The following is a 22,610-nucleotide window of genomic DNA, read 5'->3' on the forward strand; positions in this document are numbered from 1 at the left end:
TTTTTTGTTGCCAACCGGCTTTTTCCCTGGTCTGGGGGTTTGGCTCCTTGGAGCCCTCCTGAGATTTGGTACCTAATCCAGTCAAGGTGGCCTATGAGGGAGCCAGACCCTACTTACACGAAAAGAAAGACAAAAGACAAAAGGAGAAGAAGAATCTAGACTCTAGAAGGACAGGAAGGAAGAAATCTTCGGACCCCAAGGACAGCTCCTCTGAAGGTCAAGGTGAGAAGGTGTTCGGGAGGGTAACCCACAGTCTGACAGTATACAACACCCAGAAATTGCTATGGCGTCCTTGGAACAGTACCAAGAGCTGGCAGTGGCCATGCAGAACTTTATGGCAGAGGTACAAGCCTTGCGCACAGAAAATGTAGCACTACGCCAACAGGTAGTGGTGATGAGAACCGAGGCAATCTACCCCCTATGGTCTTGTCGTTTGGTAAATATGATGGGGAACCTGGTCGTCTTAAGGACTTTTTGGACACTTGTCATATCCACTTTACCTTCAAACCCCGCACATATGAGATCGCCGGCCCAGAGTAGGGTTCATGATAGCCAATCTGATTGGCAACGCCTTGGCTTGGGCTACACCACTGGTTACCAACAATGATCCTGCCCTTAACGATTTTGATTGCTTTCTAGGTCTTTTCAGAGAAAGCTTTGATCAACCTAAAGTTCTCTACACTTCCTTTAAGGCCATGCTTGATGCACTTCAAGGCACCACTGATGTACAGTTGTACGTTTCCCGATTCCAGAAACTGGCAGCTAAAGCAGGATGGCCAGACTCAGCCCTACAGACCATTTTCAGAAGGGGTTTGCATGAAGATATAAAGGACGAGCTAGCCAGAATTGCCCGACCGGCTACCTTTCAAGAGCTGGTGACGTGGTCTCTACAGATTGAATATCGGATGAGTGAATGTCGCCAGAAAAGAAGACATTGTTCCTACCCTCCTTCGAGCCTCCTCCTGACTTCTCCCAAAGAAGTCCAGACAACTGAAGAACCCATGCAGATCCGCACTACACATGGCCCTTTAACCCCTGAGGAACGCAAAAGATGCAGAGAAGCAGGACTTTGCATGTATTGTGGTTCCTCTAAGCATTTGCTCAGGAATTGTCCTGAGGTTCCTCCTAGGCGTAAGGGAAACGCCAGCCCCCGATCTTATGCAAGGGAGATATCGGGGGGGGGGGGGGATACAACTGTAGTCCTTGCAACCACACCAGACCAGTAGAAGAGACAGAAGATAACCGGTTGATGGTGTTTCATGTTCGCTTATGGTGTCACGATGCCTGCCCCCAGACATCCGGAACAGATCCATCTGTCCAGGGAACAGGCACCCAAGAAGACACAGGAATTCCCAAAACCCCGCCTAGGGGCTATATGGGTTCAGTCCTCGCCAGGCTCATATTGACAACTTTAAACTATGCCGGTCCTCCTGCAAAGAACTCATGTACAGGCCATCATGAGGCCATGAAGGGACTACTTTCCTTTAGGAACTATTTTACTGCTTGGGTGTGGTACTGGAACTTCTTACCTCGGAACTACTTTTTTGATGCTATTTAAACCACACCCGAAGAGCAGCACACGCTTCGCGTTATTCTGCATCTTAGCAGCGTAATGCTCACCGTGTCTGCAGTCCAGGATCCAGTCTACAGCCACACCCATCTTGTGTCCGGAGCCGATCCTAGAGAAAAGGAAAGAAGAAGAGAAGGTTAGAACAAGGAGATTTCCATCATCTTTTCTGGGAGCAGCCGCACCTGTGGAACTACTGCTTTTAGGAAAATATTCTTGTGGGCCAGGCAGACGAAACTGAGTGGGCAAGTGCAGTCGATCATCACTTTGCTACGAGTCACACTGGTGGAGACGGTAGAAGTCCAGCTTCGTTCGACGCCCCTGTGGAATCCAGGTGAGCGTAACATATGGCTTATGGGTCCTGAACCCAAGGAGTTCCTAGCTATTTTGGACTGCGTGCAGCTGGGAATTTTGTTGATGTTGATTGGGTGAGAGAAAACCAATTACCCTTGCAGGAAAAACCGAAGCCTATCCCTGTAGAAGGGGTAGATGGTACACCTCTTTGTTCTGGATCCATCCTCAAGGAAACCATTCCTCTAAGGATGATGTTGGGAGAACACCAAGAACTGATAGTGTTTGATATCATCAGAGCAGCTCATTTCGCAATCATTATTGGGATTCCGTGGTTACGTAAACCTAACCGTCACATCGACTGGACATCCAACTGGTTGAGTTTTGATTCACAGTTTTGTCAAGACCACTGTATGGAAACGCTTTGCACCAAGGTAGAACTGGAGAAGACCGACAACACAGGAATCAGAATGGTTTCTTCAATACCTCTACACTACCAGAAATTTGCAGACGTATTCAAGGACACCTTTCCTTGGCTATTACCTCCCCACCGTGCCGAAGACTGTGCTATTGAATTGGTACCTGATGCCACTGTACCATTCGGACACATGTACCCTCTAACTTTACCCAAAAGAAGGGTGTTAAAGGAATACCTAGAAGCCAACATGCAGAATGGCCTAATTCAGGAATCTAAGTCATCTTGTGGAGCCTCTCTTTTTTTTCATCCTTAAGAAGGACACGGCTGAACTCAGACGGTGCATAGACTATCGAGGGTTGAGCCAGGTAACAACACGAGAACGATACCCTATTCCGCTCATCCGGGACACTTTGGAAGCAGAGCAAGGAGCTATGTACTTCACAAAGCTCGATTTCAGGGGGGCTTACCACCTTCTCAAAATTAGAGAAGGGGACGAGTGGAAGATGGCTTTTAGGACCCCTCTACGTCTGTTTGAATACCGAGTAATGCCTTGCGGTCTTGTGAATGCCCTGGCAATATTTCAAAGATTTATCGACAAGATCTTGGCAGACATGTTGTTCTTATCGGTTGTGGTCTACATAGACGACATTTTAATCTTCTTCCCAAATATGCTCGACCATCGTAGACAAGTAAGAGAAGTGCTTCACCGTCTACAGGACAACCATCTACTGGTAAAGCCAGAAAAATGTCAATTTGAAGTCAATTCCGTATCCTACTTAGGGTATATCCTCTCTCGTGATGGCATCTGCATGGATCCTACTAAGGTGAAGGCGGTTTTGGACTGGAAGGAGCCCCAGAATGTTAAGGAAGTGCAGAAGTGTTTAGGTTTGGCAAACCTTTACCAACGCTTCATTCGTAACTTCTCTAAGATAATATTGCTGATCACAGCCCTATTGAAAAAGGGAGTCAAGTTTGTCTTTGACCAAGAACCCAAAAAAGCCCTTCAACGCCTCAAAGCTCTGTTTACAATAGCTCCAGTCTTGGTACAACCGGATCAGGAAAAACAGTTTATCTTAGAGACTGATGCCTCTGTGGGGGCTCTGGGAGCTGTTCTGCTAGAGAAGATGGAGGATGAGTTGGAACACCCTATGCCCTACTACTCTAAGACGTTGACGTCCAGCAAGCGCAACTATTCTGTCCTAGAGAAAGACTTATTAGCCATCAAACAGGTCCTTCTGGAGTGGCGCCATTTGCTCCAAGGGGCTGCTCATAGTTTTTTTTTTTTTATATGCATGGACTACCGGAATCTGCGCGTCCTTCAGCAGATGGAATGCGCCAATTCCCGCCACCTCCCAGTTGGGCGTATTTCTTCTCTCAGTACGATTTCCAGATAAGTACATTCCAGTCACTGAAAACAAGGTGGCAGATGCGTTGTCCCGCAGACACAGAGAGGACACTGGGCTCTATCAAGGCCAGGAACGGATACTTCCTCAGTTGAAGATCATCTCTGCGGTAACTCTGTTTCTGCAAGAACTTATACTACAGTGCAGCCTGCCATTCAGTAGGTCAGATGACAGATTACAATGCAGTTTCAAGAACGGACTTTACTACTGTGGGAATGCATTGTACCTTCCTTTTGATTCTCTCAGAACTCAAGTCATCTCATGGTGTCATGATTCACCCCCGGCAGGGCATACCGGAATCAAGAAGCCTCAAGAGCTAGTAGGCAGATGTTTTTGGTGGCCTTCCATAAGGAAGGATATTACTAGGTATGTGCTCACCTGTCCTATCTGTGCAGCTAGCAAGACGACAACTGGCAAACCAATAGGTCTGCTGCAACAACCTTGTTTACCTAGCCGTCCATGGGAACAGATCTCTACAGACTTTATTGTGGATCTCCCCAGATCATGTGGAATGACAACGGTTATGGTGACAATAGACTCTTACAGCAAGTTGGCTCACTTCTCGGCCTTCTCTCATCTCCCTTCAGCTCGTGAAACCACATCAATCTTTTTCGGGATGTGGTGCGCCTTCACGGATTACCAAGAACAGTAGTGTCTGAGAGAGGCACGCAATTCACCTATAAGTTTTGGTCCTCTTTGTGCCAACAGTTAGGAATACACTGAGCCCTCTCATCTGGATATCATCCGCAGTGTAATGGACAAATGGAGAGACTCAACGCCAGGCTGGAACAATACCTTAGATGCTTCTGCAACAAGGAGCAAGACGACTGGGCATCCTTCCTTCCACAAGCCGAGTTCGCCTACAATAACACCATACACTCTTCCATCAGAATGAGCCCATTCTATTGTACGTATGGGCTGGCATAACTGCTACCAGTTCACCTACTATCGACAGCCTCCTCACTGAGTTGAAGGAGGTACAAGCTATTGCAGTCAAGTCCTTGGAAGCAAGTGGACAAGAACACAAGAGATGGGCAGATCGTAGCAGGAGGCCTAATCCTGACTGGAGTCCGGGAAAGCTTGTTTGGCTTTCGACCAAGTTCCTTCCCAGGTGGGTCCATGCAGGCAAATTCGCTCCTCGTTTTATTGGACCTTTCCCTATACAAGCACAAATCAATCCAGTGGCCTTCAGACTACGATTACCAAAGTCTTCACCGGGTGCACCCAGTGTTTCATACCTCTTTACTCAAGGAACACAAGGAGGACCCTTATCAAAGAAGGGTGAAGAGGGTAAGGACTACCAGACATAGCGTTCCAGAGGAGTATGAGGTCTCCTATTTGGTGGATTCACAGTACCAGAGGGGTGTAGTTCAGTATCTTGTCCACTGGAAGGGGTACTCTACAGAGGAGAGAACATGGGAACCCATGAGTCACATCCATGCACCCAGACTCATGCATAGGTTTCATATGCTACCCCTGGGAAAGCTGGTGGGGGTCCCCGTAGGGAAGGGGGTATACTGTCAGGCTTCGCCCTTGGGAGCTGTGGCAAGTTTGGAAACACTAGTGGATTCTCTGCTGGAAATGGAGGTGGCGGTCTAGTCCTCTACTAAGATGGCCGCTGTGTGTATATCTTTGTGTCACTCTCCCGGAACACCGCGTTGTATCCATCCAACGTCTTGGACAGCACTGCTATGTGTTCAGTCTCGTCGCCTTTCTATCCCGCTTTAGATCTCTTTGTGCTTCGCTTGACTTCTTCGTTTCCGCCTCGCGGAACGCTGCAGCTTGCTTGCGCTCACTAATTCTTTTCACTTATTTCCTTTTTATTTCCTTTCTTCGTTGCAAATACTTTTTGTTCTTATTGTTATTTCCTTGTTCGCATGGATTATTACTGCTGCTTCTACTTTCCTAGTTTGCTAACCTGTATCTACTTTTCTGTGTCCTCGCGTTCACCCTGCTACTGCGACTAGTGCTGTCTCTGCCTCTTTCCAATCATTGTGATTCTACAGTTTGGTCCCCTGTAAACGGTGATCGCTTACCTTTGCTACTGCTATTCTTTCTCGTGCAGGTATTGCATTTCCTCTCTTATCCTTCTTGCTGATCTTCCATCCTTTAGTTGCGGCCATGTGAGCCTCCTAAACATCTACTGAAAGAATTCTACGCTCAGGCTCACTTTGGCAACTCTGTGTTGCTGTACACTCATTCAAGGACTAAAACTCCCAGCGTACTTTGGTATGGAACCCACGTATCACAGACTTTATATCATTTGGGGAAGACGTACAACCTACAAGCCTCACTACCTTTCACCAGCCCGAAAGACTCTTGGTGTTAGACTATCATCACATCTACCAGGTTTTTATTGTTGCCAACCGGCTTGTTCCCTGGTCTAGGGGTTTGGCTCCTCAGAGCCCTCTGAGATTTGGTACCTAATCCAGTGAAGGTGGCCTCTGAAGGAGCCAGACCCTACTTACACGAAAAGAAGGACAAAAGACAAAACGAGAAGAAGGATCTAAACTCTAGAAGGACACGAAGGAAGAAATCTTTGGACCACAAGGACAGCTCCTCTGAAGGTCAAGATGAGGTTCGGGAGGGTAACCCACAGTCTGACAAACTGAGAAAGGTCTGACCCTGGCAGAGGGGGGCCAACGTTGAAATGTGAAAGGTCTGAGCCCGGCAAAGAGGAACCGGTGTGAACTTTTTGTTTCGTTAGTTGGGGAAGACTGGAAAAAGAGCCTTTAACGTAGAAGACTAGGTGGGCCTCAATCCACCTTCCGAACTGTTTCAGTGTTAAAACCTGAGCAACAGTGTGTCATCCTGCGCATAGAGACTGCCTTATTCCGCGCTGTCCAAACATGGGGAGGAGAGCTGATTCAGCCACATTTGTTCTTTGTCGAACACTGATTTTCCTTTTATATACATACCTCCTTTGCACACATTTTTGTACAAGAGATAGGGCAGGCATGAGGTTTTGTCAGCATAGGCCATTTTGATTTAACAGACACGATTTAAGACTGTTATTAATGGTCGAACCGACTCCCATCCTAGTAATAGGGCAAAGTAGGAGGTTTTTCCAAACCTCACAAAGTTAATAAAGGTTTTACAAATGGTACCTTTTGTATCAGTTTCATACTTGTGATACCATGCCTCCCCTACATTGCCAATAGGTGTAGTTCTGCCAGTGCAAGATAGTTCAATTCAAAAGGGGAGCACTTGGAACCTTCCACACAGGGCTCTTGCCAAAATTAACAAAGTTTACAATGTCTCTGGCTCTCTTGGGGTTCCCTTCCACAAGCTCGGACTCCTCTGGTTCCCCCCAAAAATACACAGTTCTTGTCAGGCCTCTCAGGGCTTCCTTCCCCAAGTCTAGGCCACTCTTTACAAAGTTCAACAATGTCTCTTGCACAATTCGTGTTAGGCCTCTCGGGATTCACTTCCCCAAGCCTAGGCCCCTTTTGTCTTATAACAAGCAAAGCTCTCCTGGTCAGGATGTAACTTTCACTGTACAGTTCTTACGTGGGGGTGGTTTCAGAGACTTTCAAAAATGCTGGGCTCTTTGCTCCTCACAGGTGCTACCACTCTGACCTCTAACCCCACTGTTTACTCTCTATACTTTTAATTGGGAAAGCGGGAATATCATGTCTCCTCCCAATGCCCGTAACCCTCCACTCAGGTGATCCTCTCTCGCTTGTCCACCCCCAGGGTCGGGATCCAAAGGCGATGGCTCTTCCCTGGCCACCTGAATCGAAGATCCCGGGGGAGTAGGTGGGAGAATACTGTAAGGTTTCTCACACATGTCATTAAGTAATAGCCAGACTGGCTGCACAAAAATGACAGTTTAGCCAGATAATAACATTTATTATGCTTGCTTTATCAAAGATATCCAGTAAAAAAATATCATGTCACAATATGAAATGGCTAGATGGGCTGCACCAAAATGCAGTCTAGCCAGGTAATAACTTTTATCATGGTTGCTTTATCAAAGATGCTCAGTAAAAGAATGATGCCGTCAAAGCATCCATTTTTACTGGGTACCTTTAATTTAGTTGTCGCCCTGACCAAAATCAGCAGCCTGGCACAAACACACAGCACCACACAAATCCAAAAAATGAACTCCACCCATTCACTTGTGAACCCACACACCATGCCCTCACTCATTCATACGCGCACCCACCCATACACCATACACTCACTCATTAATTCACACGTGCATGCATACACAATACATTTTCTTACCTTCAGCTCCAGTCTGGACTCTGCTCCTCTCCGCTTGCCAGCCTCACTGAAAACACAGAAGCCCTCCAGCTACCGCGCCACATGAACAGGATCCAGGAAGTGACAGTGCTTCCTGGTCCCTGCAAGGGAAACTGTTTGCCTTTGACAGTTTTGTCAGCCAAAGAGCGCTCCCTCAGATGAAAAAAGAAGCTGGGAGAGTGCTCAGGAGCTCATTAAACTCCAAGACCTTATTTGGCGGCGGCGAGCAGTTAAGTCTAGACCTATACATTGGTGGCTCCCTGCGAATTTTGGTCATTGGCACGGTAAAGTGCAAATGTGCAGGGCATGTACAGTGTCTTTTGGCCTGCACATGTGCACGCCACCGTGCAAATGAGTAAATGCTGCCTGCCATGCTCACATGGCAAGCAGTGTTTACAATTAGAATTAAATGCTGCTCTCGTGGTAGGCAGCATTTAATGGTAATTGTAAACGCTGCCTGTCATGCAAGCATGGTAGGCAGTATTAAAAGCCAGCGGGCTCCATAGGGATCACCCAGCATTTGTATGGCGGAGTGGAAGGAAGGCAGCTGAAACGCAACTTGTGTTCTGCCTCTCCTCACCGCCATACAAACGATTGAAAATGGTGCGCAGTGTAAATGAAAGACGTCTTTCATTTGCATTGTGCCAGGCCTAAAATGAACCCCCTCAGTGTTAGACTCGGCTTGCTCGACCTCCCCATAATGGGTGAGGGCTGGTGGGTCAGCGCCCCATCACCCACTATGGACATGTATCAAAGCAGTACTAGAAGTGTTTCACAACCCTTGGCTGTGCCTCAAGGTGCTGGTTAGCCAATATGGCAACAGTTGTACTAAGTAAGACCATGAATGTTGGATTTGTGAGTGTAGCCCGTTATATCTAATTATATAAAGGTACCATCTTCCAAGTAGAGGTGAGCACACTTCGATAATGTAACACGTAGTAACCTTTTGAAAGAATTGAGACAGCCTTTCTTTTATATGAAAAGAGCGTTTCTGTGCACCTATGCTGCGTTCTGAAACCAGAAATTGGTTTACGGTGTTCAGCGTTGTAGGTTACTGTTGACTAAATGTATCAAGATAAACACATACACACAAGAGGCTGACAGAGGTGCTTGGTGGGAGCCGATAGCTAAAGGTGATAGCCAGCAGTTGACTAACACACTTTAACTGTGCGTATTGTAACTTGTGATTGGCAGCAAGAAAGTAGGACTCTTCTTTATGCGCTCACGTTATTGGGAGGTTATCAATGCTCATGCTGGTCTTGGTGTTTCAAGTGTTGGGAGAAGGTCTATTCCATGCAGGATCAAGCACAGTCGGCCCTCAGCCGATACTGTTTACAGTAGCCTCCATGATCAGATGATTGCTAGTAGGGCTGCCTTTGGTATAACTTTTCCTACCCACACATGCTTCTCAGTCACAGAATGTCTTCAAGCTGTGGCTTTCTTGGGATGGATAAGGAATCGCACCAGTGGGCGCTCAGTGTGGGACTTCTTGGAATTTACTACCCTGCACTTTTATAAATATTTGCCCTTTGGTCTCTGAAGAGGGGACCAGAAGTGTTTAAGCGTAGCCGTCCAAAGATTGACATCCATAGTCTAAATATGCCTTATGTTTGTACTGATGTTTATACCTGACAACTGACATTAAGCTGTTTTTGAGGTGGCTATTCGCTATTTAGTTCGCAGATGTGGAGCTGCTCAGTGCAAAAACTGAGAATGCTCCCCAAAAGATATTCACATGTCACGGATAGCTTAAATAATGTCAGTAACTCCGGCAAAACAGTTCAAGCGTTTTTATTTTTGATTTATCAGTCTGCAGGGTGGTTCGACTAAAGGGGTCCACTAACTAGTCCCTCAACCTTGGCGTGGGTTCACTCCAACCTAGCCCAGGCTTCCCTGTTTTCCCGAGTGAGACGATGCAAATATTGATCAGTAACCCCTACTGTCTAATACAGCCTTTTCCCTTGATGAGGGGCCTAAAGGCCATAGCCTTGCCTACTGCACTCCATCCGGCACTTTCTTTCTCAGGATTCCCTCAACTTGTGATGCCCCACACACACTGTGGTCATGGATTTTAAGAGTGTGCCTCCTCTCACCTGCTCTCATCCTCTCTCACACACGCCTCCTTCTGCTTGTTCCTGTCTCCCGCTAATTTCCATCTTTGTCCCTCCGACCTTCTTAGACGCCTCCTCTCTCTACACCAATTGTGGGCGCTAGAATTCCCGGTGGCACAGTGACTGGCGCTTTAGGATGGGGCACGGGGGGGGCTGCACTTGCATAATGACACCCTGGACTGATGTCTCGGGAAGACCTGTATATCTCTTGCATGTGCGCGCCCGATATATATGTGCGTTAATGAGTGGCCCTCCAATCCATGCCGGACGCTGCGCTTTCGGCAAAGCCGAGTTTCGTTCAAAAGGGTGTGAGGTGCAACTTGATGCAGGCAATGTGTGTCATCAGTGCCCCTTGGGCCCCACAGCTGGATAGGGATGCACTAATATTTTTTAAAAATTATAAAGCATGGCAGACACACATTGAATTGTGAGAGTGCTTGGAGAGCAGGTGTTACCACTCTCTGGTTCAAGGCGGCTTGCTCTGCGGACTTCAGAAAGATGAAAGGCTGAGCTGGTCCTGCAAGGAGTAGAGCCAGCAGCCAACAGGTTGCATTTAGATGTCTGCAGGAGGTGCATAAAGCAACAGAGCTAACGTGCCAAAGGTATGGGATGATATTATCCCCACCAATCATATCACCATATATATGGTCATCGGGAACGGCCATAGGCAATATTATTAGTGGGGATCATTTTGGGGGTAAATGGAAGCAGGGGTTTGCGTGGGTCCCCCGCTCCTTTTAAAATAATATGGGGATTGCAGGGGTGTCCCCAGCAGGTTCAATGGGTTAATATGGCTGCAAAAATACAGCGCCATTCTTGTATGAATATATTTTTGCGGGGTTATTGACATATGGAACCCGTGCCAAAGGGGTGGAAATACAGCACCAGGAAAAGAGGTGAGGTATTCCAACTTTCCATAGAACTTCCAGGCAAACTGAGCTGTGTCTTGGCTAACATGTTCATCCCCACACAATGACAGACAAAGGGACACATTTCTGCAGCTGACGCTCAACAGACTGAGCTCTCCGACTATTACAAGGTTCACACTACAAACAACAAAAACGGAGGGCGGAGCATTAGTTCATAAATATTCCCCAGACTCTCACCCCACCCACAGCGAGCATTGCAAGCCTTTGCTTCTTGGGAGTGTCTTGCATTAAAGCTTTACCGTGTTGCCTTGGGGGTCTCCATTTCCCACCAGTACAACTCGCCCCCACAGTGACACCCTTGAACCGACACAGGAGAACAGCCACTTTCACGAGCAAGCCTACAATGTATGCAGCGCCATGACCGCCCTACCCACAATCCAAACAATACGCATTGGATTTCCACCAACCAAACTCCCACTGGCAACCGATACCTTGCGGCCGACCCTCGACCTCTTCACTATGCTGTTTCCACTGTTGGCATGCCCACATATAAGGTGGTCAATGCACCAGGACACCCAACGCAGGTCACGTGTTAAACTGATACGTGGAAACGTGCTTTATAACCAAGTTTGTCACCCCATCGAAGTTAATAAAATGTCAATCTGTTCGTTTTACGTATTCAACGTATTTTACTCGCCTTGTCTGCCATAGAGTTATGGTTGTTATGTTCGACTTATTCCCCGCACATCTGACCTTGCATGGACATTGGGGTGCTGAAGGATGAGAGCTCACTATTTTGAGAGCATGCAGCACGCGCATATCACACTGTGGAAGGTGCATAGCCGACAAGCGCACAGAGTTGAAGGCAAGCTCAATATAGCGTACCTTGCAGGATCATAGATGAGGTCTGGAAAATGAAGAATGGAGGGAGTGGGTCACTGATGCAAGGTGGGGCGGCAGCCAGGGAAGCGGTGCAGCGTGGCGGGGAGGTGTACGGCCAGGGGAGGGATTGGGATGGGAAGTAAAGAAAGCAGAGGGGAAATTGCAAGATGGAGGGGGCAAGAGGGGCTGCAGAACGAGCAAAAGAAAGTGAAGAAAGCAGAGGGGAGAGGGGGCACTCACCTGGAACAGGGCGGCTGCAGCAGGACCTGCATGCACGGGCCTGCTGCCGATTACAGTGTAGCTCTTCCGGAATCGAGAGGCGGGACAGTAGTAAGCAGCCAATAGAATGAATGAGTATCGTGGACAACTATTCCAGAAACCAGAGGTGGGACAGAAACCCCAAAGACTGTCGCATAATTACAGACCTCCAGCGCTCTTCCACCCAGTCGGTACCCGTGCCTGCACCACGCAAACGAGGCATGTGAAAATGACCCCGGTCCCTGGAAAAACAGTCCCATAGCTGACGCGCAAACTCGCAAAGCGGCATACGTAACTGGTGCAGCCCCCAATTCTATACGTCATGAAAACGGATGCTCCTTCCCCCATCTACATGATGCACTGAGCAGAATATGCCGTGGGCTACCCCCTCAGCGTCCACGCTCACCCAGGTAAGGTAAGAGCATGCCATGTGCGTGCTGGGAATGCCGGCGGCAACCTCAGGTCACTCAGTGTGGAAAAAGTCCATCAGAAATTCAACTTTTCAAAAAGCATTGGTTCATTCAAATCTAAATATAATGAGCATATATTTATTTAAGTGCACTCATTTTGCTCCTACTTCAGAGCTTGCAAACCTTCCACAACAACAGCAGCAGGTCACCAGACGTGAGTGAGAGGGTGAAGGCCCAGCTGGTGCTTGGGCCATTTCATCACCAAGCGTTGGCATGTTGCCATGCCAAAGCCATACACTGCTCCTGAACTCCCCTTTACAGTGTTGATTACAGTAGCAATGTTTTGGCAATATTTTAGTGTTTATACTACCAAAATGCACCAAAACCAGAAAGACCAGAGGCTCCCACGAAAGGGCTAATAGAGGAGAGTATAGACATCCCTACCCGGTGGCTCTTGAAAGCTGGAACCCATTAGAGAGGAACCCACTCAATGAATACCCTGGCTAAGGGGGGTGAGCATAGGGAAAAGACCCCTTGGATGAAGTTTGCGCCAAGGCCAAATCTTCAGGACAGCCCACAGGAAGGGCCATTTGACCTGATCAAAGGCCTTCTCTGCATGGCAGGCAAGATTCATCGACGGTATGCCTCTTCCATGGGCTATATCATTTAGTCTGATGATCCCTCTTGACAGTGTCAGGAGCGTGCCACCTAGCCATAGAACCGGATTGCTCTGTTCCGACCAGATTAGGTAGAATTTGCTTGAGGCGATTGGCTAGTATATTGGCATCAAGTTTTATATCAGTGTTGAACGCTGCTATGGGGCAGTAGGAAGAAAAATGGGGAACTACAACCTTCTTTATGTATCAAGGCGATCTAAGCTTCCCCATAGATTTGGCTGAGGCCCCCCTGGTTCCACATCTGCTTAAATAGTTTGTGCAGTGGTTTCAATCGATGAACGGAGAAGGTCCTGTTTGCCCTCAGAGGGGAGATGGCTTTTAAAATGTCCACCTTTGTAGATATCTCAGTTAAGGATGCTCTGATGCTCCTCCGAGCATATTGGCAACTGTCATGCACCAAGAAAGTGCCTGATCTCCTCTTCTTTTGGGCTGTCAGAAGTGTATAGCTCTATATGTTTATCCGCTTCTGATGTTTTGCATTCCCCACCTACACCTCGGATCTCTAGAATCTGTCCTGAGCGAGCTGTGGTTTTAAGTTTCCATACCAGGAGGCTCCCTGCTTTATTACCGTTCCCATAGTACTGTTGCTTGGTTTTTAAAATAGCTTAGTCTGCCTTGGAGCAGTTAATGAGCTGATCTGATTTCAAGTGCTTTGGAGCTCTCTGAAGGACCTATGGGAGCCGGGATTCCTGTATATCTCCTCCTGAACCTCAAGCCTATCCGAGAGTATGCATAGTTCCTCCCTCCTAACCTTGTTCATCTTCACCGCTTTTGCATTCAGCATCCCTCTCAAATATGCATTGAAGGCATCCGATCTAACCTTCTCATCAGTGTAGTCCACAGCATTGTACCTAAAGTATTAATGTACAGCTGCTTCTACTTCTTTGGCTATGATCGGTCTCTTAGGAGGCTCATGTCAAGTTTACTCGTCTTAGGGCTGGGTTCCTGCTGGTGCAAGAAAAATGTTAGTCAGCTCCAGGGCATGGTCGGAGAAAGCAATGTCACCTATCGATGAACTAGACATCATAGATAACAATACTGAGTTAACCAAGACATAATCAATTCTAGAGTAGATTCTGTGGGTTTGAGAGCAGAAAGTGTAGTCTCTCTCCGCGGGGTATGCATGCCGCCAGGAGTCAACCAAGTCTGCCTCCGAGATTAACTGCTTAAGCTTGTGGGAGGGATGTCTCACTCCCCAGTAGGATACGTCCCAGTTTGGATATAGTGCCACATTGAAATCCCTGGTCACTATAAGGTAGCCCCTGGAGAAGGAGGGCAGCTCTTTCGAGACCACACAACAACATTAATTTGACCCTGTGTTCAGTCCGTAGACAGACGCTATAGTTACCAGAACTCTATTTAACATTCCCGTCCGGGATGCGCATCTCCCGTATTTGCCTAGCCTGCTTCCCTCTAAGGGGCATTGAACATTGCGGCCAATACAAATACTGGCCCACCTTCTAGAGGGGTAAAGCTTAGAACGTAGCCTATGGGTATCCTCCCTCCGCGGATGGGTTTCCTGGAAGCATGCAACATTCTACCTGGCTTCATTTCAGTTCAGAAAGTAACTGGGACCTTTTCTTGGGGAGTTCAGCCTGCGCATATTACAGGTAATAAACTTAAATTGTCAGAAGAGTAATTGGGTGCTTCGTGGGGAATAATATAATAGCAAGTTTACGACAGACCCCTCCCCCCCTTAGGCTGATGAAGTGTGTAAAGTGTTCAGCAGTGACTCGCATGTTCTGTCATGTAAAGGAATAAATAAAGTATCAAGCAAAACAGGTAAAGAACATATTACGGTCACTAGCAAGAGCCACCAAATGGCAGCTAACATAACAATAGAGGTTTGTTTTGGTGGAACAATCCAACCTAACCATGCAGGGGTCAGCCAACTGGGATGTAAAAGTCATTGTCCACCCTTTATTGCCCTGGGGTGGCAGCCCACCCACATAATTCAGAACACATTTGGCCAACTTTGGGATCATGCTCAGAAAGGTCCTTTTCAGAGATGACTCCTGTTGCTTGTTAGCTCTGCGAGCTGGGAGCACTGGGCTCCCCACTCATCTGAATCTTGTAGTTGACGGGTGCTGTTCTCTCTCAGCGTTATGTGAGCATCTCCAGGAGGTGGCTTTCCTCTGACTCTTCAACTCCGGAGGTCAGAGGGAAGTCTGTGATTTTTGCAGCTTCTTCTGGTGTAGTGTGCCAGACCTGCTTCTCCTCCCATGAGAACAAAAGGTCAAAGGGGAAGGTCCAATTGTATTTCACTTTCCCTTGATGTATTTTCTGTTATTGACCAGAAAGACTGCCTCCTCCGGAGGGTAATGGTGGCTATGTCCTGGAAAATAAGTAGTTTGGCCCTGAAAACATAAGGTTCTTAGGGCCCTGGAGACACGCAGTATGCTCTGTTTGGTGGTATGTGCACAGAACTTCATGATTATATCACGGGTTGTGCTTTGGAACCTCTGCATAAGAGACCCACTCTCTAGATTCTGTCCAATGTGATGCCATACTTTGCTATCTCTGGGAAGGTTTCACCGAACATTTTGAGGACCCATCTTCTGAGATCAGATCCCTCTGGCAGCCCCTTCTATCCCTGGGTGTTAGATCCTGTGCCTTTTTTCCAGATCCTCAATGGTGGTTACGAGGAAACCCAGGTTCTGCTTGGTGTCGGCAGGTTCTCCTTGGAGGTGGATGATGCCTGTCCTCTAGAGATTGGACACATGCTTCGGTGTCTCCCATTCTTGTATTAATCTGTCTCCCGTCTCTAGAGAGGTCAGACAATGATTTCCATATGTCTTCCATTGTGGTTTGGATTTCCAGCTTGATAGAGTGGGAGAGTGGGTTAGCTCTTCCTCAAGTAGGTGTAAGCAGTCTTGAAGGTCTTGTTTAGTAAGCATGGGTGATTGCTTCTCCAGTGCTTCATTTGGTTTAGGGTATGTTGCTAGTGGGTGCACCTCTTTTCCCTTAACCATTGCTCCAACCTGGGGAAGATTCGGGAGCCAGGAAGAATTCAGTCTCTTGTGTTGCTTTGTTCTTCTTGAGGACAGTCCCTCAAGTCGCTGTGTCTCTGGGTTCATCCTTTAGGCCACATGGCAAGGGACTGTTACAGCATGTGTCTACTGGATTTAGTGCAGGAAAGAGTGGACACTCCTTTTAGATGGTCGTTTTCCTCTGCGCTTGGACTGAGAGGCCCTTGTTGAGGAGGACAACCTCTGAGGGAACACTATGCAGATCTCCTGGTGCCAGGGGAAGCTGTGCTCAGTATATTGATTGGCCTCTCCAGTAGGATAGGCTCCCGAAACAAGGCGCCTCCCACATACTGGGTCCGACTCCCTGATCTTCAGCACTGGGCTCAGCCCAGCCCTCGCGGGGTGACGAGACGGCAGCTCTGCTCGACTCTGTGCTTCAAGAGACAGCAAGGTATGTCAAGCCTCTCTGCACCCCAGGTAGGTGCGCTGGCTTGTCACCTGGCGGCTGCTTTGGAGGCTCCTCTGGGGCACGTCCCAGCTCCCTTCTCCATGTTCAGATCCCGTGGCACCCTGGCTCTATTTGGGTGCTACGGCCATTCTGCACCGAGTTGGGCGTTGTCACCGCTCTCTCTGACTCCTGCCATCATTTGCGCCCCTCTCCGCACCACAATGATCTAAGGGTACACAAAGTGGTGGAACAATGTTCCCACTCTCTGCCCTACTCCCTTTTCTTCTACCTTCACTCCCCAGTACTCACTGTCACGCCCTCCCCCATTCAAACCCCCTACCTGGGTCCTTCATTTACTTCCCTCCACCCAACAACCCTGTGTTTTACAACAGTTCTAATAAGACTGAACAAATCATGCTGAAAGAATATGCATTTAAATGACCACCATTAGTGTGTCATTGTGCCCGTCAGCATGCAGCTTTATGCAGCCCACCATTTGACCCTCTTAAGGGACATGCCCAGGACTACAGCCACAAACGCACCCCTCCCATTACCTGCAAACACCTCTGCGCCTACAGCAATACCCAGATGGTTGCCTGACTGCTTGGGAATGGGCTTCATGCGCAAGGAGTCGTTTCAAATAACAAAGATTAGCCAGCACTTGCTAGATGGCACAATGTGGTATTTTCTATCGTCCTTGAAGGGTACTCCAGGTCACATAAAGTAAGGGAACTATGACAGATTTCTTTGAGAAGGGAACGTCATACCCTTCAGTACCCTCCCACTTTGACCTCTGCCACCCCATAGAGGTACTCCTGCTCTGGGGCCTGTGGGGAAGAGAGTTGTTCTCCAGGGTCTGCCAGAGTAGGATTTGATTGCAGTCATTTGGCCCAACAATATGTTTAAACTGGAAGTTTCCATTTCCCAAACCATGGAGCACTTCTTTGTTTTAACGGAGCTCAGAATTCAACTATTCTTAGAGCAGCGCTTGCGTGCTAGTTTACAAAGGCTAACGCACCTACTATGCTGCTACTTAAATGTGGATTAACTCCAAGGCCTGTTTCCAAATCCGGCAAAAAAAATGTGTGTAATATGCACGTTTTTAAGTGTTGGACACGGATCTGTAATTGAGATGTTTCACCAAGAAACTGGCAGCACCTCATAAATGTAATTGCCAACATCTGAGTGTAGCACTGGTGGCATCTAATTTAGGGCAAAGAGTTTTTTTTTGCAGCAGGCCATGCTCTGTGAAGTTTTAGCACAGCAGGGAGTGCAATGTTTCTCTTGATTCGAGCTTGTACCGATTAGACCGGGTGAGAGTGGAGTGAGCCATTGGTGGGCAACAAGGAATCTATTGCCCTCAATTATTAGCCAAGCTAGGCAGGTCATGGAATGGATAGGCCAGTCCGTTCCATTGCAATTTGGATATTCTCAAGCCTTCAGCCGTTCAGTATAATTTCTTTTTACACGCCCCAGTTCCACAGTCCTATTTATTAACTGTTTACCACAAATATGACAAAAGCATTTAAACAATAATGCGTTTTGGCTAACTCTATCTGGCCTCGTGGCTAGCAAACCCCCAAAAGAACCAACCCCTGTTTTCCAACGACTTGTGTTCCAACTTAGAGGAATGTGAATTTTTAAAAATGCTTTTACTATTCTGTACCACAGAAGGCTATCTTAAAAACAACGCCAGAAGATCTAAATGTCGAAGCCATACAAGATGTCAACAAGGCTCTTATTATTCTAGCAAACTTTGGTGATACCCATCATTAAAGTCATCACACAAACCCTTAAAGGATGAAAAAGGAAGCCGAGAATTCGCCTCTTAAATTGTGCGTCCAACCCATGTATAGAGGGGCGAAAAGTTGCCCTGTGAACTACGGAAAACTGAAATGTTGGAGAGGCAGACGATGCATCTCAGATGCTTATTTTTCCGTGATACTAAAAGAAGTGCGCATATTATTTTGCATGAATTACGTCCGCTTCAGCACTCACGCTTTGTTTAATTAGCATGAATATTGCTCACTGTTATAATTTTCGCCCAAAAGTATTTCTGGAAGTAAACGCACGTGTAAGCCAAAACGGTATTTGAATTAAAATGTGGACCTATATTTTGTGTTCAATAATTATTGGTACATTTGTTTTGTGGGTGTTCTACCAAAAACATGCAATATTTGATGGATTAAAAGTGGCCATTGTAAATATACAAGAACTGTAATGTTTTTTATGAGTACAGCCTTAATGTCTAATTTACAGAATGCAATGAGAGCCACCATGGAATTCAACACAACACAGCCCAAATACCCTCCAATTCAAGTTCGTGTTGCATTGGGTAGCGAAGACTTAACTGTGAAGGTAACTCATTTTACTGTTATTTTTCCACGGAAAGTGTACTAATTGGTCTCTTAGGTTTTGGAAATAGAATTCATTGTTTGTCCTGTTCTAGTCACCGCAATGCACCTGCATCTTTGTTGTAATTAAAATATAATTATTTGGTTTGCTGAGACCCAGAATCCTCTGTGATGTTTGCATATTGTGGGATCACAGCCTGTGGGAGGTGGCTATTACAGGTATCTGCCCACCCCCGAGTCATGATCCCATGACCAATCGGTGGACAAATAACAAGGATAAGGAATGAAAAGGCCTACTACAGCCCTTCACATCATGCCTGTAATGCCATTATAGGATGGCACATTCACAGAAACATGTTAAACACAAAAGGAAACAGTTGGAAAACATGCTGGGAACATTGGGGTGAGCATTGTCCTTTTGGAATGTTGGCTGAAGGAGACACTGAGCATTGATGCAGAATGCTAACAGGGAAAGGCAAGGCCTTGTAACAGTGGTTAAGGCTCTCTGCTGACCCGTCTTTTCAGTGGTCAGACAACATTCCAGCGTCATGGTTTTGGTTTATGGATACGGTTCAGGATTGAGTCCATGTGGGATTCTTTCTCCCGTGTCAGTGCCATGAGCCTCTGTACACCACGAAATGCCAACATGGGTATAGCCACAAGCCTGTTGTTCCGTAGAGCACATGCCGACACCATCTTGGTAACAAGATACAGGACGGTCGCCTGTTTGACCAGGATCAGCTGTATGTACCTGTTGCAAGAGATGTGTTTTGCTAACTTTTCAGGTTTCAATGACTCACATTGCTGGTCACTGCCGCAGCCAGGCTACACTAGACCTGATCTTCATCTATTTTGGTGACCCGAGGAAATCATCTTGGTCAAAGAACACGTTTCCTTTTGTCCTGTTTCTGGCCTTGCCAAGAGAGAAAGGCACAAACAAGGCCGCTTGCACCAACCAGTAGAAATACCATTCTATCCATGGCGCACCGTTGCCACTGATTTAATTGTGGACCTGCTGGTGTCCGATGATCACACATATATGAGGGTAGTGGATTGCTTCAGCAAAGCAACCCATTTCTTAACTCTACCAGCCCACCCTACAGAAACCCAATGTGAATTAGAAGTGATGAGAATCACGTCAACGTCAATAGTCACTCCCTATATTTCCTATATTTCATGTTTGAAAATCTCCATAATCTGTGCTCCTGTTCCTCCATTTTGAATGGATTGTGGACTGAATCAGTTCAACCTGCACTCTGTGGCCAATACCTTTTCCTCTCTTGAAGGATGATAATATCCGTATTCTCTGCACACATTTTTCCTATAATATACATTTTATAAATACTTTAATCTGCCAGTAGTGTATTTTTGCCCACACTGAGAACAATATAACTGCGTTTAGTGATGTTGCACTCCTTTTTAAGGGAATCGCTCCTGCAATTCCAGTCAACTGTGTTTAAACTAATGATTTAAGTCATAATATATCGTCACAATTAATAAAAATGATGAGTCCCCTCTTATCTAATTAGTGCATCTTCTTAGTTCCCATCAGTAGCAAAGCGGTCTACTCGCACAATACGTACGCTTACGTGGCCTCACCTTTCCTCCGCTCTGAATGGCATGGAGTCTGTGTACCAGGAGAACTTCAATCATTAGAGTATGTAACTTTCCTTTTTATGGTGTTCCCTTCGCAAAATGCAGAGTTGGGGATTTCTTTCAAAATCTTCTTGACCAAGCGAAAAAGGTTTGAGAAAGCTAATTTTACCAACTTCCTGTCGAAATCAATGAAATAAGATGCATAGACACATGAATTATGTAATATTTTTATTTACATTAATCAAGTGTCATAGAACAGATATTTGTACCTGTGACCAGACTCAGTGGGCACATCATGAATGAAAAGATAGACTGTCACAGACGGCCCCAGGAACACACCAACTCTCAAAGACAGTTCAAGAGTTTATATTTTTCAAATAGTAATGGGGCTCACGGAGTGATATGATATGATATGATAAGGTATTTGTAACGCGCCTATACACAAGTGTTTCAAGGCGCGACGAGGCAGGGAGGGAGGGAAACAAGGGGAAGACAGACAAACGATCCTACTAGGCCAGGTGTCATTCAGATCGCGCAAGTGCAGAGGAAGGGGAAAAGGAGAAAGTGCAGGGGGAGGAGGTGGGGGGGAAAGTGCAGTACAAGGTAAGTAGCGTAAATAAATAATAAAAATAATAAATAATAAATAAAAAGGGCCAGCAGGTGGCAAGTGCGAGGTAAGTGCAGAGCTGGGAAGGGGGCTGTAGGGATACAGTGACAGTCCCGCAGTGCAGGGGGAGCCAGGGAGGCAGTGCAAGTGGAGAGTGGCTGGGCCCTGGACCGAGGTCGCTGAGAGTGGCCCAGATGCAGGTATAGTGCAGAATTCAGTGGGGAGTTAAGCAGGTTTAGCAGGGGAGAGGGAGAGAGAAGGCAGAAGCGAAGAGGAAGGTTTTGAGGTGCTTCCGGAACCGGAGATGGTTCTCCTCAAGTTTCAGGGAGGCAGGAAGGCTGTTCCAGAGGGAGGCCCCTGCTGCGGAGAGAGATCTGCCCCCAGCTCGTTGCTTCGAGAAGCGGCTGACCATGAGGGAGTTGGAGACGGATGAGCGAAGGGCTCGTGAAGGAAGATATTTAGGAAGAGAGAGTTGAAGGTATTTAGGCCCCAGGCCCCAGAAGGCCTTGTGGACAATGCAGAGGGTTTTGAACTTAATCCTCGCAGCCACTGGGAGCCAGTGAAGAGATTTCAGTCCTGGAGAGATACGGTCCCTGGGCTTGAGGCCAAGGACAAGTCTCGCAGTTCTGTTCTGGATAAGTTGCAGAGGGCGGAGAGTGGAGGCAGGCAGATTAAGATAGAGGCTGTTACAGTAGTCCAGCCTTGAGAGAACCAGGGCTCGGGAGACAGTGAGCTTCTGGGGGAAGGAGAGGAAGGGAAGAATACCTCTGAGGAGGTGCAGCTGGTAGTGTGACTTCTTAGAGACGTCAGATATATGAGGAGAGAAGGAGAGTGTGGAGTCGAAGATGACCCCGAGGTTTTTAGCCTTGCAGGTAGGGGCAGGAAGGGGGCCAAGGGAGGCCGGCCAGAGAGCTCCCTCTCTCTCTCATATCTAGTGCGGGCCGTTCCCTCTGAGAGGAGCCAGGCAGGAGACACTGGCACAGAGAACTCATGATTGTAGTTTCAAACTTTAATTCAGAATAATAAAGGGGTTGAAAAATGACTGTCCCTTCTCAAATTTGGGTTGTTTAATCGTGACGGAAATGTTTGCGGCCGAAATAACCGTAACTGTTTGACCGAAAATACGCATTTTAATACAGTAATTTCTGTGGCAAACATATATATTGCATGTGTGCCCCCTCTCTCCATGCACGTATCTTGGTGGACACCCCGAACCTCCGTCGCCCACCTGTCCCTCTCCCCACTTATACTGTTTAATGCGCAACATTGCCCTCTGTCACCTGTTGGAGGTTGAACAAGGGTAGTCTTGTTCAACTCCAAATCGTCTCCTCTCCTGCAACGCCTGTTCCTTCCACTGACCTGAACGGGAACCGGCACTGCAGGGTCCTTTTTTTCTTTTTTTAACTTTATTCATCAGTAAGCGGGGACACCCTGGCAAACCCTGATGCCATTGTAGCGAATAACAGTGTGGGGGACACCACCGCAACCCCCGCTTCCCTTGT

The 22,610-nt window shown here is 47.2% G+C and overlaps 1 protein-coding gene across 1 annotated transcript in view; it reads left to right on the top strand.

Moving 5' to 3' along the window:
- Positions 1–22,610, top strand: part of PDK1 (pyruvate dehydrogenase kinase 1) — a 621,992-nt gene that overhangs the window by 490,036 nt on the left and 109,346 nt on the right. Inside the window, exon 8 of the mRNA XM_069616223.1 lies at positions 18,811–18,909. Within this exon, the coding sequence (XP_069472324.1) occupies positions 18,811–18,909 (99 nt within the window). The remainder of the gene's footprint in view (positions 1–18,810; positions 18,910–22,610) is intronic.

This window comes from Ambystoma mexicanum, chromosome 9 (genome assembly GCF_040938575.1).
Source record: "Ambystoma mexicanum isolate Mex_15411 chromosome 9, UKY_AmexF1_1, whole genome shotgun sequence".
Taxonomy (NCBI): domain Eukaryota; kingdom Metazoa; phylum Chordata; class Amphibia; order Caudata; family Ambystomatidae; genus Ambystoma; species Ambystoma mexicanum.